Raw genomic sequence first — 25,313 nt, forward strand, 5'->3', positions numbered from 1 at the left:
CAATTCGGAGTGCGAAAACAGCTCTAACACATCGTTATGCCGGCTGTATACCTACTCTGTGCAGTCTTATATCCGAGCTCTCGCCCAGACTCGTCCGTATGTCTTGCGAGAGACAGCCCCATGTCCGAACACGGGATCGAGAGCGAGCGATAGCGAGACACCACGAGAGGTACTGAGACTGAGAGCTCCCTGTACACTCTCGCACTCGGCCTGTCTCGTAATCTCTCGGCGAGAGTGTACTGCCAGCATTACATTACATATACATTCAAACTGCTACTATTTTTGTCTAACAGATGGCGCTTCAACAAGATGGCGGCCGTCATCATCATGGCGGCGGTCCTTCTGCCGTGCTCGGCACAGCTGCTAGACGAGCTGGATGCTTTGGAGGCGGAGTGCATCGGCGAGGATAAGTTCCAATGTCTGGAGGGCAGCTGCATCCCCCAGGACGCGTACTGCGACGGGAAGATCGACTGTCCGGAGGGCAGCGATGAGAATTTTTGTCGTAAGTCCATAATTGAATGAATGAACGAATTAATAATAATAATAATGGTCTGCGGGTGTCTATAGGCGACGGTAATCACTTACCATCAGGTGATCCGTCTACTCGTTTGCCTCCTTCTGTCACATTAAAAAAATATTTTCATGAAAAACTAAGTACAATACAAGGACCAGCAGTAGTTATTGCACTAGGCTCGCAGACCTGTATCGTAATAACAATAAGTGGTTTTAATGAATTTCTATAAATACAAAACATACAATTACAATAGGTACCTACATCTTAGTTATTATTAATTAAAAATTAAATAGATACCTACACTTTTATACCACAAAAAATCTTAATAAAGAAATAGAAACATTTTTTTAGTAACAAGTTTAGCCTGTTGAATTACAGCTAGGAGCAGAGTTACAGATACACACTTTTACAATTAATTAATAAAAATTTATCAATTTTCCAGCGCACCACCTCCCAGACCCGGAATTCTGCAACAAAACCCACCACTTCTTGTGCAACGACAAGCTGAAGTGCATCCCGTTGTCGTGGATTTGCAACAACGACACTGATTGCAACGACGGCAGCGACGAGGTTAACTGCACCGATGCTACGAATCATTCAACTAATGTAAGTCAAAATCTACTAATTGAATAATTCGCAGAAATAGTGAGTTAGCTAGCTCTTGTGATCGGCGAAACTGAAGTACATTTTTATCTGAAAGAAACGCACATGCAAACAAAATTGAATGTTATAACTATTAGGTATTTAGGTCAATCAAATCACAATATTACATTTACGTAATAATAACGTGTAAAAGCTGGAGTGCATCCCGTTGTTGTGGATTTGCAATAACGACACTGATTGCAACGACGGCAGCGACGAGGTTAACTGCACCGATGCTACGAATCATTCAACTAATGTAAGTCAAAATCCACTAATTGAATAATTCGCAGAAATAGTGAGTTAGCTACAATGATATTAAAGAACTATAGATATGTTACGTTCATAGAAATTACGATTTTAATCCGTGCCGAGCTATTCCAAATTGCACACATTGACAAATGTAACTGATAAGTGAAACAAAAGATACGAAATAGCACGCAAATGAAAGAGATAGCTATAGTTTTAACGATTCTGCACTAACTAATCTATGTCCGCAGCGCACGCATCCTTATCGCTCTAACGTCAAAACAAGATCGCTTTCTCTTTCTTAACTTGAACATGGCGCATGGCGTCTTGATTGTTTGCATAAATAATTGAAAATATAAATACTAAATAATTTTGCCTAATCACATGTGGTAAGAGATCCCTTGTATTTTGTTTACTTTAGAGTCATAATTGGTACACTTTCGAAACACACACGATGGCATTTTTTATTTATTTTGGTAAGAACACAGGAACTTACGGTGTGGTACGCACGCGATTGCGCACGACGCAGGCCACACGAAGACTAAATACAAGACGTCCCAATTGGGACGTATTTGAGTATTCACAGCGCGAGCGCTTATAACATATCTGCTTTTGTTTTTATATAATATCATTGGTTAGCTAGCTCTTGTGATCGGCGAAACTGAAGTACATTTTCATCTGAAAGAAACGCACATGCAAACAAAATTGAATGTTATAACTATTAGGTATTTAAGTAGGTCAATCAAATCACAATATTACATTTACGTAATAATAACGTGTAAAAGCTGAAGTGCATCCCGTTGTCGTGGATTTGCAACAACGACACTGATTGCAACGACGGCAGCGACGAGGTTAACTGCACCGATGCTACGAATCATTCAACTAATGTAAGTCAAAATCCACTAATTGAATAATTCGCAGAAATAGTGAGTTAAGTACTTAATAGCTCTTGTGATCGGCGAAACTGAAGTAGGTACATTTTCATCTGAAAGAAACGCACATGCAAACAAAATAATAATTAATTTCTCATAAGGTTGTTCAGTATGGTGCAATTTTTTACTACTACGAGTACAAGAAAATTGAATTATATTAGGTCAATCAAAACAAAATATTACATTTACGTAATAATAACGTGTAAAAACTGGAGTGCATCCCGTTGTCGTGGATTTGCAATAACGACACTGATTGCAACGACGGCAGCGACGAGGTTAACTGCACCGATGCTACGAATCATTCAACTAATGTAAGTCAAAATGCACTAATTGAATAATTCGCAGAAATAGTGAGTTAGCTAGCTCTTGTGATCGGTGAAACTGAAGTACATTTTCATCTGAAAGAAACGCACATGCAAACAAAATTGAATGTTATAACTATTAGGTATTTAGGTCATCAAATCACAATATTACATTTACGTAATAATAACGTGTAAAAGCTGGAGTGCATCCCGTTGTCGTGGATTTGCAATAACGACACTGATTGCAACGACGGCAGCGACGAGGTTAACTGCACCGATGCTACCAATTATTCAACTAATGTAAGTAAAAATCCACTAATTGAATAATTCGCAGAAATGGTAAGTTATTACCAATTTTAGGACAGCAGAACTGGAAAACTTTAGGTACCTAAATACATCTGAAAAATACACTTTCTTGGTTTTTTTTTTATCCATAACGAAACGAGGCAGCTCTTGGCCTGACTCTCACCTGATGGTAAGTGATTGTAAGTTAGTTAGGCATATTTTTCAATTTGAGTACCTATAGTCTATCTAGTCACTCACTATGTAGTTAATAGACCTATAATGTCAACAATGTTTAGCGTGTTGTACTGTCAACCTAGCTAATTAGAAGTTCGATTTTTTTATTTTTGCATTGCTTTGACTTGTGTTTAGTAAGACGATGGTTCTGCTGTAATTCTGTTTGACCATTTAAAAGCTTTATCTAAAATCTTCTGTTTCGTAGGTGGTCATCTTCTTGTAATCATCTGACGTATGCTTGGTTAGTTTAGTTATGTATTTTTAAATAACTTGAAAATGTCGAATTTGCCTAAGGTGGGAGTCGAACCCACGACAAGTTATTTTTTAATTTGAGATGCGACTCTTAACGTTAAGAAATGTTATAATATGCATTTTGTTTGTAGATCCTCATTATACTATGTTTGTAGATTAGGATAATTAATACTCTTGTTTACTGTGTGAGAGATCGTGACAGCTTTGTGGCATCCTAATTTCTGCGTTTGATAGGAGGTAATTTTTGATAAATAAAATAACATTCAATTTATAGTATAAAATTACAATTTATTTGTATTCAAATGGTCCATTTCTTCGATTTAGTCCAATTAAATTAATACAAAATAATACTGTCGTCGCCTTATGGTAGGTGTTTCTTACTATGTGGAATATTTCTTGTACTTCTTTTCTTATTTCATTTTTGTTGAGGGTAAATATTCATTCAGCTCTCTTTAATCTTGTGTAGAATTTCAGGTCTTGGTTCAATGTTTCCATTGATTGCAATATTGGGCTGCCGATTTTAAATCGTTTTGCTTTATATCGAATAACACCGTGAAAAACGTGTTGTTTTGAATATTGCAGGATGTGTTCGTAGTATTGGGAGAAACTTCATTATTTTAGTTGTTTTGCTCTTCAAAGCATCAACTTTATTTATTGCTTGGTGACTCAAGCATGCTCAACCGCCTCTTTTGGGATGATGCGCTCATACTTTCTTAATGTTGAAATGCTTTTCTTGGCTTTAGATGAGGACGTGGCCTTTAATCCATAGTTTCCAAATATTTTGTCAGATCCTTATTATCATCTTACAAGTTCTTCTAGCTGATTCCATTGCGTTTTCGTTCTTATTTTAACCCATTAGAGGTCACTGTACTCAAATGGGTACAGCTATATTTTTACGTGTCAATTACAAATCTCACAAAATTAACACGGGTTGACTTGTTATTTTACGTCATTATGACACTATTAAAGTATATTGACAAGAATTACGCGGGTAGTGGGACTTTTTTTGATAAAAAGTATCAGTTGAAGTTGTGTCACTGAAACGTAGTGGAGGTAGGTGTTTAATTTTTAAGTTTTTTATAACAATTACTGCTCATAAGTTGATTTTTTTATTTAATTACTTTAGAATACATATCAGAGTAAGTTATAAAGCACAATATAATATAATATTTACATCTCAAATAAAACTAGGGTCATGTAAAAGTTACTGTACTCGGTTGGGTACAATGACAACATGCGTAAGTAAAAAAACTGTATTTATTTTTTGCTTTTTTGTAACATTTTACATCTCAAAAGACCTAAAAGGGGCTTGAATAAATTATTGGAGCCATTTACAGGATAGTTATTGACGATGAATGTATTTTGGCTAATAATTGTACCACCTGATACAAGTGCGTTGACTGAAAAAGACGATATGGCGGCGTGTTTCATACCATAAGACGTACTAAAGGGTATTTATGAACAGAGGGGTAGTGGCAGCAAAGGCAGTTTATAGGACGACAGCGATAATGAACCGCTGGCGTGAAAGAGAAGACGTTAGGTTCCCACAAATCCGCTCTGAATCCGCACCCAATCAAAAGTCGTAATTCTTCAATCGTGAAGTCCGTGGTGATAAGTTTGCTATATTTTATGAAGAGCTGAAGGGCCTCAAACTTGAACAGTTTTTGAAAAAAAAAATATTGACAATATTTTTATATCCAATAGATAACTATGATGCTTTTCATTATCATTATGATATTTCTATTGGCTATAATCATATCAGTATCCAATCAACACAATACACATGGGATTCCTATAAAGCCCTATTTACGGGTTTTGGTACTATCTGAGTACCACAAGCTAACTCGAAAGACAGTGCATTGTACTTTACTGGTCACTAGATGAAGAGAATTTAGCCCGGCTGTACCCATGGTTGATGGTTTTCCTTCAAAATGGTGTTGGAAAATATCCCATAAAAACTGAAAAAGAGCTGTGGGCTAATTCAAATGCATTTGTCGAGAGTAGAAATCGTCTGTCAAATAATTTTCTAGTAATCAATTTTGAACTGATTGTCAAGGTAATACAGTTGAAAATTGAATATCAAAGCCAGACTACGCCTAATGTCAGATCAGCCGATGGTAGATGCCAAATTTCCAATATCGCGTACGAAGACGGAGAACTTTGTCAATATAGTGGTACATAAGGGTCATAATTAGTGGATGCCGACGATTTTCGCGCTGTCATCTCAACGACTGCCCACCCTTGTCGTTAGAGCAGTCGACTGGATAGAAAGCATGGAATTAACATGGTGATTGATAAACTAGGTGCAAATAAGCATAGGTATTTTATAACCACAGAATGCTTTTTGCTTAAATTTGAAAATAAAGGATATTGTTCTGCGTCCATACATCGTTCGCCCCAAGACCCCCAAGCAATGAAATAATGATTTTTATATGTGAAATTACTTAACGATTGTCACCTTATACCTACTCCACTAGCTTTTCGCTCGCGGCTTCGCGCGCGTGGCCTACATTAGGTACCTACATATTTTACGGAACCCTATTATTTTCCAAAATAAAATTTAGCCTGTTACTCGTGGATAATGTAGCTTTCGAATGGTGAAAGAATTTAATAAAAACGGTCCAATAGTTTTTGAGTCTATTCATTACAACCAAACAAACAAAGTTTTCCTCTTTATAATATTAGTGTAGATACTTAAAGCACGGATAAGCGGGAGATTCGTTACAATAGGAAAAATGCTTCAGATTTTGAGGTTATTAGCATAACAGAAGTACATTTCCATTTTCTATCTTCTATAGGTACCTACTTATAATAAATCTGTAGAGAGGTCAACTCTGTACATGAAATATATTTTCAAAATAACTATCAGGGGGTGATACTGATGCCAAAAATGCAATCAGTAAAATTTTTGTCTGTCTGTCTGTATGTTCCTTATAGAAACAAAAACTACTCGACGGATTTTAACGAAACTTGGTACAATTATTCTTCATACTCCTGGGCAGGTTATAGTATACTTAGGAATTCCCACGGGAACTGGAATTCGTGGGAAAATCCCTTTGTATGAAAAATCTAAACCGCTTTAGTTAGACGCTTGAAATTTGACATGTAGGTATCTTAATAAACTTAAAGCTTAGTTACAACAGAATATTGCAAAATTCCCACGTGAACGGGAAAAAACATTTGAACGAAAAAATCTAAACCGCGTAAGATAGATGAAGGGGGTAAAACGGGATCCACGCGTACGAAGTCGCGGGCGGCCGCTAGTTGCTAATAAAACTATTTATTGTCAAGAATTATATCGACACCTTCAGGTTCAATTGTCGTATAAACCATTTTGGCCAAATCGAGTTATATATACCATTTTAATCAGAATTTTTTTTTCTATCGAGCTGTATATTCGAAATATTGAAATTCGCTAAAAAAATGTTTATACGCCCCAAAAAACTATAGCGTAAAAGATAAATAAATACCTTATAAACAGTGTAAAAACCGAACGCTTGTTTTTGGTATTTTTGCTAAGATGTATCAACCATACATTTTTTTAAGCCAGGACGTAAAACTCTCTCGTAATTGAAAATGGTTTTTACGCCTAAAGACATGGCGTTTTATGTCCAGATTCAACGTCGTAAGTCCACGTATTCAATATGGTAATTATCTGTTTCATATTCATTTTCATTTATTTATTGCATCACATATGTATGTATGTACAGTAAGTAAGTTTTTCTTATTTATAAAGTTAAAGAAAAAGTTGATTGTTTCTACTTTTAAAGATAATAACTAGATATATAAGGTTGCTTTCCAGGTCCAGTACATCCGTGAATAGGGATGATGACCGGGTCATGAAATCGAAACTCTATTTAGTCCGTCAGACAGAGAATTAGAAAATTTAGACTCATACTTTAATTTTTCCCATAATCGAAGAATTACTGTATTATATTGAGTTGAAATGTCGCGTGACGTCACTTTTGAGTAAAAATTCTACTCAAGCGTGACGTATCGCGCCATTTCAACTCGATGTAGCACTGTTATTATTAAATTATGAAAGAAAATAAAAAATATGAGTCTCATATTTTCTAATTATCTGTTTGACGGAAAATAATTGAAATGTTGTCATCTAGCCTATTGATCTAGACTAAATGTGATGAATTCAAGACTTTTAAACAAAGAAAACAAGCCATAGTGTGCTCATTTTATACCCTTTTGAGATGTTCTGTAATAGTTTATTACTTTACAAGTACTCCAACTTTTAATTGTTGCCAGTAGTGGTTACTTTTAGCTGTAATTTAAATTTGGGTTTCTTGTAAAGATATAAATTCCTTAGAAAAATTCTCAAAAAATTACAAATCCTTCTCCTGAGGATACTGGGGCTCTTCTCTTCATGCAAAATTTATCATAACCAAACGAAATCAATATGCGTCAGCAGAGAACCAGGAAAGCTGTCTTAATGTTTTGCTGTAATTGTATTTTTTTGTTCAAAATTTATGGTGATTAGTTTTGTTTAGAATTATTCGAAATATTATTTGTTTTGCCATAATTTTCCTGCAAAGTTGTAAAAAAAAACTGTTATTTTTCGTATGCAAGCAAATTTATTATTTCTACCTCAACCAAATATAGTTTTTACACTGTTAAATATCTTTGTGCAAATTCTTTAAACAACAAAAGCCTGGAAATAGTAAACAATACATTATTTACATACATAGTTTTAATAATACATTTGAATAAATCACTTTATCAATGGGTATATAAACCAAAAAAAATACATCTAATGGTCTTTAAGCCATCAATTTCAGTCTCGTGTTTACAAAAAATTCAAATACGACGTATAGAGTTATTTTTAGGTCAAATTTAATGGGTCGTATAAACCACCGAGTGCCTTTTTCAACGACGTAACTCCAAGCTAACTTTAAAACTACTGAAGATGTCCATTTTTTAAATATTTAGACTTTTTCATCGCAAAAATTGAAAAATGTTTTCTCTTGGACATTTTTTTATAACTTCTCAAATAAAAAAGTTACGAATTTTTTATTAAAAAAAAAATCGTTTTTTGGCTCCCCTTAAAAGTAGGGTTTTGGTTTATACGACAATTGAACCTGAAGGTATCGATATGTATAATAATGCGAATTCCCGTTCCCGTGGGAATTAGTTTACTAAAGTACCTACGTGCGAAATTTAAAGCGTCTAACTTAAGCGGTTTAGATTTTTCATACAAAAGGATTTTCCCGCTAATTCCTGTTTCCGTGAGAATTCCTAAGTATACTATAACCTGCCCAGGAGTATGAAGAATAATTGTACCAAGTTTCGTTAAAATCCGTCGAGTAGTTTTTGTTTCTATAAGGAACATACAGACGGACAGACAGACAGACAAAAATTTTACTGATTGCATCAGTATCACCCCCTGATAGTTATTTTGAAAATTATATTTCATGTACAGAATTTACCTCTCTACAGATTTATTATAAGTAGGTATAGATATGTAGGAGAGACGTCTTAATTACACTTTAAATCGTAGATCGATAAAGAACCCCTTTGTCAAACCGTATGAATAGCAGCAAATAGAACTTTGCGTATTGGAAAAATAGGAATGCCTACGGAAAAGCCAAACATTTTTTAAAAAGAAGTTAATATATTTTACTTACATTTAAATCCAAAAATATCTTTATTCCGACCCAAGGGTAAGTAGGCAGTTATGTAGGTATAAATGAAAATACGTATGTAGGTACTTATTATTTATTAATGGTCATGTTCTACATTTTCTATTAAATATGGGCCCAATACATCAATGATGTCGCCATCACAACAAAGTACCATAAATGGTTTAACGAGATTCCGATATTTGTATAGGGAATAAGTTTTTTTTTTGGTATGCATAATTGCTACTTTTTTGCACATAAATGTATGTATGTACCATCCATGATGACAATAGCCTTTCTTTGTGGTAAATCGTTTCCTGGCTTCCCGAAAAGAGACTGGAACATAAAGGTTTCTTTGGGCTACTTCCTCTCTACTAATATGTTGTAACCCTAAATGTGCTGGTACGAAATGTTCCTCCATCATACTGCGTGCTTTCATTACATATTTTGTAAGAGTACTCCTTGAAATGCCAAGTAATGTAGCTATTCTGTCATCTGAATCACCGGTCCTCAGCTTCATTAAATAAGCACCAACTGTAGTAATTCGTGCTCTCTGATAGTATCTATGGCAAAGAAGATCTGAAGGACGAATCTGAAAATAAAATAAAACATCAGATTCACAGTTCAACAATAAGAAGAGCAATATTTATATAGGATTAACGACTTTTGTGTGTAACGGAATAGTAAGATGAGTGATGAAAGATAATTTATGATTTGAACGCTGAATGATGAGGAATGATTGGTCTATGGAGGAAACGAAAGGGATGAATGAGGAACGAGGATTGAGAGTGAGAATAGTGGTAGTTTAAAAGAGTAGTCTGTTGTTATGCAGGAAGTATAAATAAAACTTTACTGAGTTTATTTGGCTCAGGGAATTTTTAACTGGCTTTATAATAGTAAAAATTATGTTTAATATTATGTAAGTAATAATATTGCAATATTTTAATAATATAAGTCTATTTGTATTATACAGGGTGGAAACGATAAGTGATCTATAACACTTTTAATATTGTGTGGCTGGCATACATTTAGTATGGAGGCTGAAAACATTGAATTTTCGGATAGATCCAGTTAATTCTGTAACTATTTACTGATACCGTTAGAAAGAGCTCGTGAAGCACTTTCAGGATGAGTAACCAGTTTTTCGATATCTTGTGTAGTTTAGAAATAATCGAGTGAGATCACTTATCGTTTCCACCCTGTATAACCTGTATGGATGAGAGTAGTGGCAGATTGAAAGCAATGGAAGGAGTTGAAGGATGGGAAGGCTGATTCGGAAAAAACCTTTTTTATTATTATAATAAACCGGCATAATTATTTTTATGTATTATAAAACTGGCAGGGCTCTTACCTCTCTGGGTTGAATCCAATTTCGAACAATGTTTAATATATCTTGATTATTCTCTGTATCCAAACAATGACTTCAAGTTCGCAATAATGAACAACCACATCCAACACAAACTTGTTGGTGACCTACCGGGGCACCGGTTGGCATATCTGGAGAGTCTTGTGAAGTAGGTGTGGTATCTCTTTGCAATAATGAGTGACAAGCCCCACAGATGTAGTCATTTGCAGTAACCTGTTTAAAAATAATAATAATTAGAAATAAGTTTAAAAAAATTATCAGTTTTTTAATGTCCCGCACTTAAATTATTTTATTTTAGTATTAATTTACAGAAACCAATAACTTTACAAGAATTAGACTGATTGTATAGCCAATAACATTTTATTAAATAAGGACTTTAGCGTGCATTACCTCTAATGGAGTTAGTCGTTCCACAATTATGTTCCTGATGTTAATATGATGTTGAGTGTTAGTTCTCAGGGACATGAGCTGATGTGAACGTGTTCTAGGCTCTAGTGTTCTACTGCAAAGCACACATTTTCTGCTAAGATTTGAAGTAGATGCATTTGTGTTGTATCTTGGGCTTGGGTCCAACATGTTGTGCATATAAGATCATGAGCTGTAACCTGTAAAAATAAATAGATTCATTGCATGCCATGCCACACATACTCCTGTGCGTTGAATAAATTGAGCCGCAAACCATAAAAAAAATGATAATTCAATATTATGTGCTGTTAGTAGAATTTTGGGTCAGAGGGTAGGGTTAAACAGCTTTAGTAAATAAGCATTGTTGTTATAATAATTAATTATGACGTGTTACAAACTTAGTTACAAAAAATAATAACCTAGTAGTCTTAGTTCCAAAAAACAAAACAAAACAAGCTTTCATTGAGAGCAGGGAGATAGTGTCAAAGTAAATAATTCCTTAGATTTACACCAAAACCAGCTGGATTGTCAACATAATTGTTGTTTCGCTCATGCCTCCATTGCGCTGTACCATCGACTAGTTTCTTACAATCGAATCGGGCCTGGCTGTCCACACTGTCCAGCAGTGGGTAGACACTTCTCATACAAAAACTAGTCTCTATATGTAGCAATTGATATACAACCTTATCCCTTAAGCAATAAAGTGCATTTTGGATTGATTTCACTATAGCAGGGGAACCCGCGGATCAATACCACCATACTAAAAATAATTGTTAGTGTCCTTATGTTGGTAGTATTGTTAGTTTGACAAATGAAAAAAAATGTCTGTCAATTGAGTTTGAGTTTTTAACCGGCGAATTGATTCGTGTGAAGTTATTTTCTCAGATTTGGTGCAATATTACTGTAAATAAACTTTTCTGTCGTTTACGTTGAGTTGATTAAGTTCCTCCGTATCGGGCGTGATAAAGTTTGCTGTTCAGTGTTATGTTTTTTGTGAGATAGAGACTCTTTTAAATAAGCTGTGTTTCAACTTCTACAAAAGTTTAAACTCTTATTTACTTTTCTGTTTAATGGGTATGTTATCTACTTACTTGAAATATTAGATCTATTACAAATCTATTTTTCATTAAAAACAACCCTATGTGATGAAAATGTAAATGTACTTTCAAAACTGGTAAATGCATGAACCAGGGCATTGACACTGGTTGGGGAGAAATTATAGGCTTTGTTTAATTAATACCTATTTCATTTTAGGCTTCTACTGATAATGGAGAGTAGAAACAACAAGAAGTGCGTTATTTGTAATAAGAGGCGAAGTCGTGGTGGATCACCCTTACTTTTGAGTAGGTTTCCTCTGGATTCTGACCGGTAAGTTTCTAATAACACTCATTTATTACAAGATAATTTTACTGATTGTGTAAACTTAAAGGCTTAATATTTTTAATCATACAGTAAATAACCATAACCAATTTTTAATTTCAGTATTTTGTTTCGTACTCTGTAAATGAATTGCATAACAATACTAAAAGAAATTAGTTGATGAATAAATTTCAGTTTGTTATTCTTTTTCTTTTCTAATAGGTATTTCTTATTTCAGTTGTCGAATGTGGGTTAAAAATGCTGGCATAGAAGACTTAGCATATGTACCTATTGAAAAGTTACACCAACTGAAGTTTGTTTGTGGTGGGCACTTCACTCCTGAATCCTTCAATGCCAAAGGAACTCGGCTGAAGAACTCAGCTATTCCAACACTGGAATTGAGCAATCCCATCTTGCCAGATGAAGTTTTGACAGAGTTTCCTCTTCATGTAAAAGACTCCAATAAAGAAAACCTCAAGACAGGTATGATGATGACTTCAATTATTTTTTTAAAATTTAATTTACTATCTATCAATTTTTCTGAATTATTTAGATGTCTTAATTAATTTTCTTTGGTTTCCAAAACAAACCAACCGAATGCAATTTAACAAGGTTCTTTCTTTGTAACCACAAACATGTGTTGTATGCTTATCAATAAATAATATATAATTTCAATTATTAATTATATCTATACTTTGTTACAGTTCTTTATGATCATTCATATTGCATTCCAAAGAAGTCAAATCCAGTTGAACGAGGTATGTTTATCTAAAATTATACTAATAATATAAAAAGGAAATATTTAATTGTTTGTTTGTATTTGATCGGCTCCGTAACTCGAAGCCAAGATAGCCTAAAGTGCGGGTTAGAACCCCACAGCTTGAATATTGTAGTAAACCCACTCGTAACACAATTTAGCTTAGAATGTGTGTTGAGTTAGAGGGACTTTAGTAATTTGTGTAATACAAATTCTTCAAAAAAAGTACTGGACCAATTTGAAAAATTTTAGGCAATCTACATTAATTAGCCAGGTCAGCTAGTTTAATAATATTTATAAGCTAGTAATTTTTAATGTGAGCAAGACATGTACTAGACTGATTGTACCCTAAAGTTGGGTAAGAACATGACATTTTATTACCCAATTCACATTTCATTATCTGCTTTCAGTTCCCCTTACAACTACAACCAAACAACTAAATTCAACATGTTTGGGAGCTGTGGATATACCAGATTCTGGTATTTCTGCGAAAACAACTTTTGAACCTCTTCCTTCTACTTCCAATGCACCAGAACATATGACCTATAAACCCATTACTCATGGTAAGTGTACAAACTAATTATTTACCTTCTAAAATATGCCTTCCCTCAAACTAAAGAATGCCACCCTGGATGCGTTCTGCAGTCTGCAGTCAGGTCAAAATGAACTTATATGTACAACATTCTAGGTTTCTGAACATTTTATATTAATGCGATTTGACCGTGCGGATACGAACAAAGAACGCAAAGCACACGTGACTGATTGCCTTATCACGACCACTTACAGATTGTCTTGACATACCCGCAGACCGCATCCAGAATGCAGAACATTAAAACCTCTAAATGCCTTTAATTTAATATTATGTCATTGTTATTGAAGGTGGGCCCACGCTTCATATTTTATGAGAAGAGCTATCATTATCCTGTCTTTGCATTTTTTTAAAACTTGATAATGATTGATTGATTTGGAAATAATATGTTTCATAAAACAACAAAATAAATTTTAAACTAATTTGCATATTTATAATATTTCAGATGATAAAAACATTTGCCATCAAGATGCACAGGCAGAAATATTAGTCCACAGTTATAAAAGACCTAAGAAAAACATTGAAATGAAAGGTAAGATAAAACATACCTAATTTAAAAAACTAAGTAAAATTGCTGATTAATTAACCAATATTCAATTCAATTTGCTTTAATGTTGTTTTTTTTACTAATGGAAATGTTTTTATTACAGACACTTCATCAACATTTACAATTAAAGAGAAGAGGCTTTGGCGACAGTTACAAAATGCAAAAAAAACAATAAGGAATATAGCGAAGTCAAGAGTGAATTTAGACAAGTTAGATTCGGAAGTGCTGACATCGTTAGTAAAGGATGTAGTGCAGAATAACAAAAAAAAGTCACAAGGAAAAAGGTGGACTTTAGCCAACAAAATATATGCTTTGGCTATATTTAAACGGTCCCCTAAAGCATACCGCTATATGCAAAAGCTGTTTACGCTACCAAGCACTAAAACGCTCCAAAGGATTTTAAAAAATATACCAATGGAGCCTGGTATAAATAAAAATATAATTGATATGATAGAGGCAAAAGCATCAAGTATGCCAAAGGAAAATAAATATTGCTCGTTAATATTTGACGAGATGGCGTTAAAGAAACGGATAATTTATAACGAAATTGCTGATAAAGTGGATGGCTACGTGGATTATGGAGAGGGCGAGAACATGGGACGAGAAAAGAAAATTGCAGACCATGCGTTAGTGTTTATGATACAGGGTGCTAAACATAAATACAAACAATATATTGCGCACTATTTTGTGGAAGGCACAATATCAACAGCAAAACTGGCAAAAATTATATCGGACATCATCAAAAAATTAAAAGAAATCGGATTTATGGTTCTAACAACAGTTTGTGATCAGGGATCTACAAATATAGGAGCTCTTAACATGTTAAAAAGAAACTGTGGACAAGGCATAGATAGCAACTTTTTCTCTGTAAATAATGACAAAATTTTTATAATCTATGACATCCCTCACTTGTTCAAATCATTACGAAACAATTTCTTTAAAAGTGGAAATATGTCTTTCGATGGAAAAATTGCACAATGGAGGCATTTGGTAGTTGCAGAAGAACACAACAGAATTTTTTTAAATTTTAAAAAACTGAATAGTACCATTGTAAATCCAACATTCAAAACTAAGATGAGGGTGAAGTATGCTGCGCATGCTCTGAGTAATACCGTGGCAGCTATTTTAAAAATGATGGCATGGAAAGAAGTTTCTGATTGCAATGATACAGCATTTGTGATTGAACAGTTAGATAAACTATTTGATTGTACAAATGGTCCATCATCTTTAAATGACGTAAAGAAAGGGATCCGGGAAAATGTTTCCACATCAAGTAATCACATTGAGTCTTGGACCTTTTATACTGATAAGTTAAAAACCATAAAATTTATAACAGCAGAAAACACGATACTAAAAAATGTTAAATGCGTAAAGGGATATCAAATATCTATCAAATCCTTAAACGATATTTGGGAAAAGTTAAAGAATGAAGGGTTTAAATATATGAACCTTAGACAGTTTAACCAAGACTCTCTGGAAAACTTATTTGGAATCATTAGGCAACACAGTGTAACCAATAGAAATCCCACTATCACGCACTTTACTGCAGCGCTTAAAACAAGCATGGTTACTGGGCTGAAAGTGCCTCATAGCAGAAGTGCTAATTGTGAAGCAGACAACAATAAACATATGCTGGAATATAAAGACATTTTAAAAACTAATTTAAAAACAACAGAAATAAAAATTAATGTTCAAGATTCCACAGACACTGAATTTTATCCTGTGTTGTCTATCCCGGACCCTGAAAACTTAGAACAGCCCATTGAAAATTTGTGTAGCCTTGAAAACCAACCAGTAGTATATGTAAGCGGGTATTTAGCTGCCAAACTATTACAGAACAGTTCTTGTTTAATTTGTGAAGAGTGTTTGAGCGTGAAAACTCCTGTTGACAATGATTTGTATGCATATACAGTGTGTCCGGGCATGTAGTGATCAAACTTTAAAGGCGTAATCTATGAACAATTTTATCGATGAAAATACTTCAAATTTGGGGCTTGACCCATTTCTCGAAAAATTACATCGATTTAAGTTTTTAATTTTTAGTTTACACCTCTTCTTTAAAAAACAAGTGAAAGCGTGGGTAGCTTAACATTAATAGGCAAATATTTTATATCATGCGATAGCCAATAAGATTATCTATTAGTAGAAGAAGAAAACAGACACAAATTTCATACATTTTATGGGAGTAAGAATGGATTGAATTAGAAAAATACATTACTTTTTTCACTTCTTTTTCAGTTATTTTCCAACACAAGAAAAACCAGGTCGTTAAGGTATGTTTTATTTGCATTGTATTATTAGTATTTGAGCTATTCTACAAAACGAATGTAAATTTATTAGTATACGTCTATTAGTTTCGACGTAATTGTTGAACAAAAATACCCCTTCCCAGCGGTTTCCATAGAGCACGCGACATGCGAAAATGCACTGCCTGAAAGAATCACACAACCTATTCCGATTACTATGGAAACCGCTGGGAAGGGGTATCTTTGTTCAACAATTACGTCGAAACTAATAGACGTAGACTAATAAATTTACATTCGTTTTGTAGAATAGCTCAAATACTAAAAATACAATGCAAATAAAACATACCTTAACGACCTGGTTTTTCTTGTGTTGGAAAATAACTGAAAAAGAAGTGAAAAAAGTAATGTATTTTTCTAATTCAATCCATTCTTACTCCCATAAAATGTATGAAATTTGTGTCTGTTTTCTTCTTCTACTAATAGATAATTTTATTGGCTATAGCATGATATGAAATATTTGCATATTAATGTTAAGCTACCCACGTTTTCACTTGTTTTTGAAGGAAGAGGTGAAAACTAAAAATTAAAAACTTAAATCCTCGTAATTTTGCGAGAAATGGGTCAAGCCCCAAATTTGAAGTAATTTCATCGATAAAATTGTCCATAGATTACGCCCTTAAAGTTTGATCACTACAAGCCCGGACACACTGTATATCTCTTCGCGAATGGTGGCATGATAAAAAAAGTCTCGTTTATCCAACAATTCAATTATGTACCACCGTAAATGAAGCTAAACAATTTTATCATGACCATATTACCGACCAGATATATATGGAAAATGTTGGAAAATTCATTTTCTTAATGTTGAGTACAAATTGTAATTTTAGTTGGTTTAAATGTCAACAACATAATAAAGAAATTTATGATAAGATGTTTAAAATATTAAGTTACCTTTTTCTAAGAAAAAGTTGTAAAATCATTAATGACAGCTTCATAAAAAGTGAAAACAATTTTGCTGACAAAAGTAAAAAAGCACAGCAACAAAGCATTGAAAAGTAATCTTGAGGCTGAGGTTCGATCAGCTGATAAGAAAATTAAAGATGTTTATAAATAAAAATCCTATTTTTTCTTAGAAAAAGTTGTGAAAATAAAAGTTTACAAAATTATCATTTCTGTACTTTGTTATAATTTTCAATAATTCCTCATGCCTACAACTGCTATGTCATGTTCAATACTTATTGTAATATACCTATTTTATTTCGAAATAAATAATTTACGTTACAAAACTTCGTTTTACTTACACATAGTATAAAATAAAAATAGTAATCATTAAAATATTGAAGGTTCCTATACTAGATATCGATATGCAATTACAACCCTAGCAAAGTATCGATAATCGATAAGTTATTACGAACGTCACTAATACTGTCAGAAAATAAGGCATTATGTTGGTAGCTCCGCCTGTAGTTTGTGCGGTTGGTAAAGATTTGCGGGTCGTTCTCTAAAATGCATATGTGTGCGTGAGCTCAAAAAATATCTATGGAGTGCCGTCTCTTACTCTTTTATGCTCTTTGCTGTCCAGGGTTGAACCACAGATAATAGCGGAACATTCATTTCAAGACAACCCGCCATGAGAATGGCAATTGAGAATGTTACTAGGTATGCAAAATCACTTGAAACCTATTTTACAGTTAAGCTTTTACATTTACAAATACATTAGTTTTTATTTCATTCAAAAATACCCAGTAGTTATGATTTTATAGGCATTCAAAGTTCGCTTAAATATTGAGTCCCGCCGACGGTCACGTGACCCCGTGTGACGTACATTCACAGCGTCCGCTCACTAGAAAACGGATATAAACATACTTAAATATTTTTTTTTGTAAATACAAACTTATTATACATATTAACACCCAGACCCATCACAGAAATTAAAATTGAACCAAACCCAAACTTGACGCGATTGTGTCGTTTTATTGCGAATTACCTTCCAGCTCCATCATTAGACCCCGATTACTATATAGAATTAAAATACTCATCAATACGAAACGAACGAGCCCAAACTCGATGCATTTAAGTCGTTTTATTATAGAGTTCCTATGGCCACCTTCCAGCTCCATCATCAGATCAGCTCCATGTCATCATAATATTGCATGGTCATCCAAATCACATGTGTTTGCGAAATTTCAGCTTAATCCGTTGCCTGGAAGTGGGTCTTAATTCAGTTTACAAGATTCCACCCATACAAATATGAGCCAGTCGTTGTAATATGACGTCACGCGCATAAAATGGCGGGCCGGCCGCCGCCCGCACTTTTAAAATTCAATATCTTGGAAACTAATTGACGTATCGAAATAATTCTTTCACGTGTATTTTTTATTTTTAACAGAGAATACAGAAAGCTAAAAAACAAAATCAGTGAACATTCTTCATTCAGAAGTTTGGCAAGGCTAGTACTTATTCATAAGATTGCAGAGCAAAATGTAGGTACTTACCGATCGAGGTGCTGCCCATTGTTGTGTATAATTAAGTTGCTCATTTTCTAACACCATAGAACCACCAGCCGAGCCTTGGCCGAGCCACACAAAAACAGTAAATCCCAGGCTGTGTATGTCGTTATTGCAATCAATCAGAGTCCGTTTGAATAGCCAAGTTTGTAGTTAATAAAGTTCCGAAAATAAAAGCTAAAACACAAACGAATCACAAAGAAGGATCAAGCAAGACAGCAACACAGCAAGAGTGAGTGAGAGAGAAAAGGTGATGCGAGTGAATGACAATTTGACTAACAAATAGGGATGTCCATTTAGAATAGACATAATCGATTAAATTGATCGTTTTTGAAAAATTTTATTTTTAAACATTGTGTTGCTATAAATATTTATTTTATTTATTTAATAGGACAACCAACAAGACATACACTGGAAGACAATCAATATTTACAACGTATTTAACTTAATCTAAGTGCTGCCTTAATTATAGGTTGCCACGGCATGCAATAGTGGACTTATACATAAACAGTGTCTACACTTAAAGAAAAGAGTAAATATGTAAATGTAGGTAAATAAATGTGATTAAATATACATAAAATGCAATAATCCACTGAAGCGCTGCGGGCGCGGCGGATCTGCGCCCGTCTAAAGGTCTAATGATTAGACTCTAGTCTAATCGATCATACCATTATTTACTTAAATCGAATTAAAAAAGCGCATCTCTGTCTCTGCTCTGTCAATATTATTATGTCGGTGACTTTGATTTCGTTTAAATACTTTTAAAATATTTTTTCGAACTGCAACTTGTCCGATAGGTTTGGACACTTGCAAGTAAATAAATAAAATATACATAAAATTATGGTACATACTAAGTCTTTGAAAATCTTAGGGCGATTTTTATCAATGTCCTTTGTCTGCTCGATTGCATTGATGGTAAGGAGCAATGGTATTATCTATAATATCATTGGTAAGGAGGGACTGTTCTAAATACATATTATGATAGTTGAGATGGTTGAGAATATTTCCGGGTCGATCGCTTCCACCTTCGGCCTAGATAGTACCTACCTACCTACTTATACGCCAAACTATCTTATGATTGTTATGCATTGTTAAGTAGGGTTATAATACCTAATTATGATTGTTATGCATTGTAAGTAGGGTTATAAATAATTATAATTTACATAAGCAGCAGGTCGGTTATTTTTATTTAGGCAAATGTAATATTTTAAAAGACAATACGTACGATCAGATATTAAGATCAAAGATAAAGATTTCTGCTGTGAAAAAAAATATAAAACAGCTAACTTCTATATCAAGTTCCAACGTCGCTATACGTACCTACCTACTTAATGCTACTGGATTATACGTTCATAGCTCAGAAGTTTAGTCCTTTTTCAGCAGTGTTTAGTAAGAATATTATTACAAATGGGCTTTTAGGGATTTTGTTCACATGGAATAAACGACAAAGTTCTTAGTTACTTATCCAATAGGTAGTAGTAACATATATGTAGAAAACAGGAACTTAGATGCCAACGAAAGAAAATAGGCTATCAAATGTTGTTTTGGGGACTTACCTTTATAAAAATATCACATTTAAAAATTCATACCATTTGTTGTTATTTAAAAAACAATGTCAATTTTGACGATTAACTGAAAGTCTATTATCTATGAATATAGTAGCGATATATGGTATCCAGCGGCAATGGCAGTGCAAAATTTTGACAATGACTGTAGTTATCATACTTCGAGTTTGTCCATGGAGACGGCAAAAGTCCTTTAGTTGGCCATAAAGTAAACTTAACGGAAAATGTTACTTAATTGATACCGAGGCGCAACCTGGAAGCATTGCTAAGTGTGCTCCTCGTTACTGGTTCATCGTTCGTCATCGTCATTGTTCGTAAAAACCGGGTCGCGGCAGGCAAATAATAAAATTAGTCTTATGTCTTCTCCCTTATTAACTTCGATGGATAAATAGCTAAACCTCCTTGCGCGTAACTGACGTTTGTTGGAAAACCGATTTTTTCAGGCCATCGGATTTTAATTTCAAAAGTCATTGACCAATCCCAGTTCATATAATAACTATTATGACGTTTTCTATTGGCCAAAAGATTTAACTCTCTAAAAATCCGCGTGCAACCATATCCTGCTTAAATATTGTGCACTTTATTCAGCACAGATTAAACAAGCTAAATGACAAATAGAATAGATTGAAATGACAGATTGCACTTGAATTACCCTACTGGGGTATGTTCTCTGGCATTCAACAGTGCGTTGGCAGTATAAGAAGTCTCTGAAAACATTTTTGGTCGAAAAGGCACATTTTGAAAATTAGCATACTTAGGAGGTCATTGTACCCAATTGAGTACACCCCTGTAATTTCATGAAAACAACTTTTTTTCAGCATTTTCTTTTATTTTGTGTTTTTTTGCTCTGATTTCAATATGAAAATAAAGAAAATTTTGAAAATATATTAGTACTTTGTGTTTGACCTCTAATGGGTTAAGGGATATCCTTAAGATTTTTTATCCAATACTTGCATAGAGATTTTATTGTAGTAGATGTAGGTGTCTAATCTTTCTTGCTGTGACCGGACTTGTTATGAACGCGTATGTAGTCTCTTCAATATTTAATTTCCTTTATTGTGTAGATGTATGCCTTCCAGTATATTGTTAAACAGTGTGCGTGTAATTTGGTGGGTTGAATGGGTTTTGATCGAGAACTTTTTTTTGTATCCCACTCAATATTTTGACTGGGCAACGGATTAAAGCTTGCCACCACACCAGATGCGACGATTGACCATTCTGTCTAGAGTGCAACGGGGAATAAAGAATGAAAGAAACGAAGCAAAGATAAACAATAGGTTTTACATTAATGTTCTTTTAAGAAAAAGATGCCCGCTGATCTAGCAGGACTGGTCAAGAAACCGTCCACCACAAGTAGGTACCACACTCTCGCATCCAAGCGTTTCCCTTCTTTCACAGAATCTTTCTTTCTCTTCTTTCACAGGGTTCTTGAGTGGAAGGCCTGCTACACTGTGTCACAAAATAAAACGAATGTTTTTTATTTATTTATTTCCAAGCTTAAGCCTATTTTTACAGACAATCCAATACAATAGACAAGCGAAAAAGATAGGAACGAAGTGTTAAAAGATAATGAACGAAGCAAAGAATGGAGAATACGTGAACAATGGGTTACTACACATATTGTTCTTTTAAGAAAAAAGACGCCCACTGGTCTAGGAGGACTAGTTAAGAAGCCATCTCCCACCACCACACTCGCACATCCAGGCGTTTCCCTTCTTTCACAGAATCTCGGTTCTCGAGTGGGAGACCTGCCTACACTGCGTCACAAAATAAAACGAATGTTAAAAGATAATGAACGAAGCAGAGAATGGAGAATACGTGAACAATGGGTTACACATTATTGTTCTTTTAAGAAAAAGACGCCCAAAAAGCAGGGCTGGTTAAAAAACCCTCGACAACTACCACTACCACTACCATATTTCCGTATCCAAGGGCACAGAATCTCGGTTCTCGAGTGGGGAACTCGCCTTGACTACGTGAAAAGGCACGTAAATAAAACGTATGTAAAAAATAATGAACAACGCAGAAAGCTTTTGTTAAAATAGGATACTTAATTAATAACGCAGAGAAGCGAAACGAAATATTGATGAATGTATTTTATTTTTTCCATTCGTGGCAGAAGTATGGGCACGACCTCATTTTCAATACATATTATGAACTTAAGAGGTGAACCAGATGCGAAAATTTTTCGTTTGATTCGACAAATGCTTGGTTTCATTGTGATTTATTTCCAGCTGGAAGGAGTACTGTAATTAAATGCTTTAAAGGAAGTCCTCGTAAGAAATGTTATTTAAGTACTATTAATTCGTACTCAATCAATGTTTTTTTGTTTCAGAAAACTTGCAAGGGATTCTCATGCGACGAAGGCAAGACCTGTATATCAACGCTATGGATGTGCGACGGGTTTTACGATTGCAAAGACAAAACCGACGAGATCATAGAAGAAAACTGTCGTAAGTACCAACCTCACGGTTATACTGGCCGAATCACAGACAACCAACATCTCAGCACTTGCCAAATGTTCGTCTCGAAGCGCTGGTAGGGCAAAAAAAGAATGAGGCAGGTATAGGCTCCTTAAGAGCATTTGACGATTTGTAAGTACTAATTTAATTAGTCTATAGTACAAATTAAGATAATTTTGATTTTCAACAAGAAAAACACTGACAACAGACTTTATTGCGGTGAGAAAGCTTAATAACCTACTGGTTTATATTAATAAAGTTTAAATTTTATAAACTTCGTCAGTTTGTGAGATTGTTTTTAAGACGTAGGACCAACTGAACCAAAAAATAGTACTTAGTAGGTAACTGAACCAATTTTGAAAACTATTTTTCCAATAAGTACTGCAATACAATAATTTGTGAGCAACATAAGCAACAGATGACAAAGAATGACTAGTAAACATTAATTAATCTTCAATGTGACCGTAATATTACTTTACACTGCAGGCCACAAACTCTGCTCATATTTTTAGAGCAGTTCCACCACTGATCGTAATATGCACTTTACATTGCAGACCACAAATACCGGAACCACATCATGCAGGACCCGCTGTATTGCCTGAGCGAGTTGAGCACGGGCGAGCAGCACCACTATTGCTCAGATTCATCTTACTGCCTGCCGGGTGATATGATGTGCGATGGCATCCCCGACTGCCGCGATGGCAGCGACGAGGGACCCTTCTGTGCTAATTGTAAGTGTTTTTATTATTAAGTTGAGCGAAGTGAGCACGGGCGAGCAGCACCACTACTGCTCAGATTCGTCCTACTGCCTGCCGGGTGATATGATGTGCGATGGCATCCCCGACTGCCGCGATGGCAGCGACGAGGGACCTTTCTGTGCTAATTGTAAGTGAAATTTTAATATTGAGTTTCTAATTAACTTTATGGGCGTGGGGAGGAAAAAATCACAAATGGCGACCAAGGCAAGTGAGAAACCACTTGGTGAACTGACGAACTGGTGAAGGTCCCACTCCGGCTCCCCGCTAATACGCCGTTGAGCGCAGCAGGAGTAGCAGTAAAAATTTGAGGAAGATGCCTTTGTCCAGCATTGTACGTTTGTTAGTTGAAAAGTATTAATATGGTTTATAAAGAGTTAATTATTTGGTGCAAAATCCCCAGAAAACAGATTACATTTGCAATGTTTAAATATTAGTTAAACCAGTGATTATTAGACAGGAGGACTGTTGACTGGGTTAGATTCCCAAGGAAATATATAAAAACAAAAGGACAATGGGCAAAATGGTACCCGGCTCCAATAGATATGTGTCTAGTATCGTTTGAAAGGTCTTACCAAGATGAACAACTTTTGCTATGACCACCAGCCTCAGATCTGGTTGTGTACGAAGATATACATACTTTTTTGCAGAATGGTACCCGGCTCCAATAGTTATGTTTGTAGTGTCATTTGAAAGGTCTTACCAAGACGAACAACATTTACTATGGCCACCAGCCTCAGATCTGGTTGCGTTCGAAGATAAAGATACTTTTTGTGTAACCTAAGTATCATACAGTATGAAGGAGGACGCGCTCGAGGCAGGGCACCGACGAGATGGTCGGACGCGGTGAGGAAGACGGTGGGCGGGAGTTTGCATCGTGCGGTCCACACAGCTTATGACCGCAGTCTGTGGAGGAACACTATCTATGGTCGCGATCCTCATCAGTGAGGGACCGAGGAAGAAGAAGAAGAAGTATCATACGTGTCCATCGTATGGTACTTGGGTTATGCGAGGCAGGAAGGGTTTACTGCTCCAGCATCCTTCCTTAACTCTATAATTATTGATGGGGATAATTGTGAAATAAATATTTTTATTTAAAGAAGTACCTACTACCCCCTTATTAATAAAAAGTTACACCTAGGAAGAGCCTTGGATTAAAATGACATTTCCATACCAAATGACAATTTAAGCCAGAGTTCAACTAGAGTGTAACTGTTATTAATAAAGGGGTTAAAGTTTTATTACTTCTTAAGGGTTTTATTATGGGTTGCTAAAGCGAATAAACCCACAAGACCCAATAAGTCCACCCACAAGATGGACCGACGACCTCATAATGGTAGCGGGAAGGCGCTGGATGCAGGCCGCCACCAACCGGCCATTGTGGAAATCATTGGGGGAGGCCTATGTTCAACTGGACGTCCTATGGCTAAAATGATCATGATGATGATGATGAAAGCGAATAAAGGGCTAATAGCTTGGGTAGTTTATCGTAGGTATAATCCTTTCCTTTTCAATGCTTCTTTTAGTTATATTAATAGAATGTAGTCATAATACATACTCGTATACATGAATGATTGTGTTATACTTTCATTATAATACTTAGTGGAATTACTGCTTTCAAAACGTGAATTAGAACTGGCCCCATAGCAGACATTTTCCTACATCTAAAGGCCTTTTAAAATATATATTGGTTATGGCTATTGGAGCGGGTACCACTT

At 34.9% G+C, this 25,313-nt stretch overlaps 1 protein-coding gene and 1 long non-coding RNA gene across 3 annotated transcripts in view; one reads left to right on the forward strand and one right to left on the reverse strand.

Annotated features, from left to right (window-relative positions):
• Window positions 1-9,134: 9,134 nt before the first annotated feature.
• On the reverse strand, window positions 9,135-19,049 carry LOC135082964 (uncharacterized). 2 transcript variants are annotated; one of them, XR_010259534.1, is made up of 4 exons: window positions 18,802-19,049; window positions 10,794-11,008; window positions 10,389-10,616; window positions 9,135-9,629 (listed from the first exon to the last, which is right to left on the reverse strand). It is a non-coding gene; the product is annotated as an uncharacterized LOC135082964 (long non-coding RNA). The 2 variants fall into 2 exon arrangements; XR_010259535.1 differs by lacking the exon at window positions 18,802-19,049 and adding an exon at window positions 11,318-11,425.
• Window positions 19,050-22,727: 3,678 nt separating this feature from the next.
• Window positions 22,728-25,313, forward strand: part of LOC135082962 (vitellogenin receptor Yl) — a 153,777-nt gene continuing 151,191 nt past the window's right edge. Inside the window, exons 1-2 of the mRNA XM_063977729.1 lie at window positions 22,728-22,831; window positions 23,395-23,571. Of these exons, the coding sequence (XP_063833799.1) occupies window positions 22,771-22,831; window positions 23,395-23,571 (238 nt within the window). The 5' untranslated portion in view covers window positions 22,728-22,770. The remainder of the gene's footprint in view (window positions 22,832-23,394; window positions 23,572-25,313) is intronic.

The sequence above is a fragment of the Ostrinia nubilalis genome, chromosome 22, assembly GCF_963855985.1.
Source record: "Ostrinia nubilalis chromosome 22, ilOstNubi1.1, whole genome shotgun sequence".
NCBI lineage: Eukaryota > Metazoa > Arthropoda > Insecta > Lepidoptera > Crambidae > Ostrinia > Ostrinia nubilalis.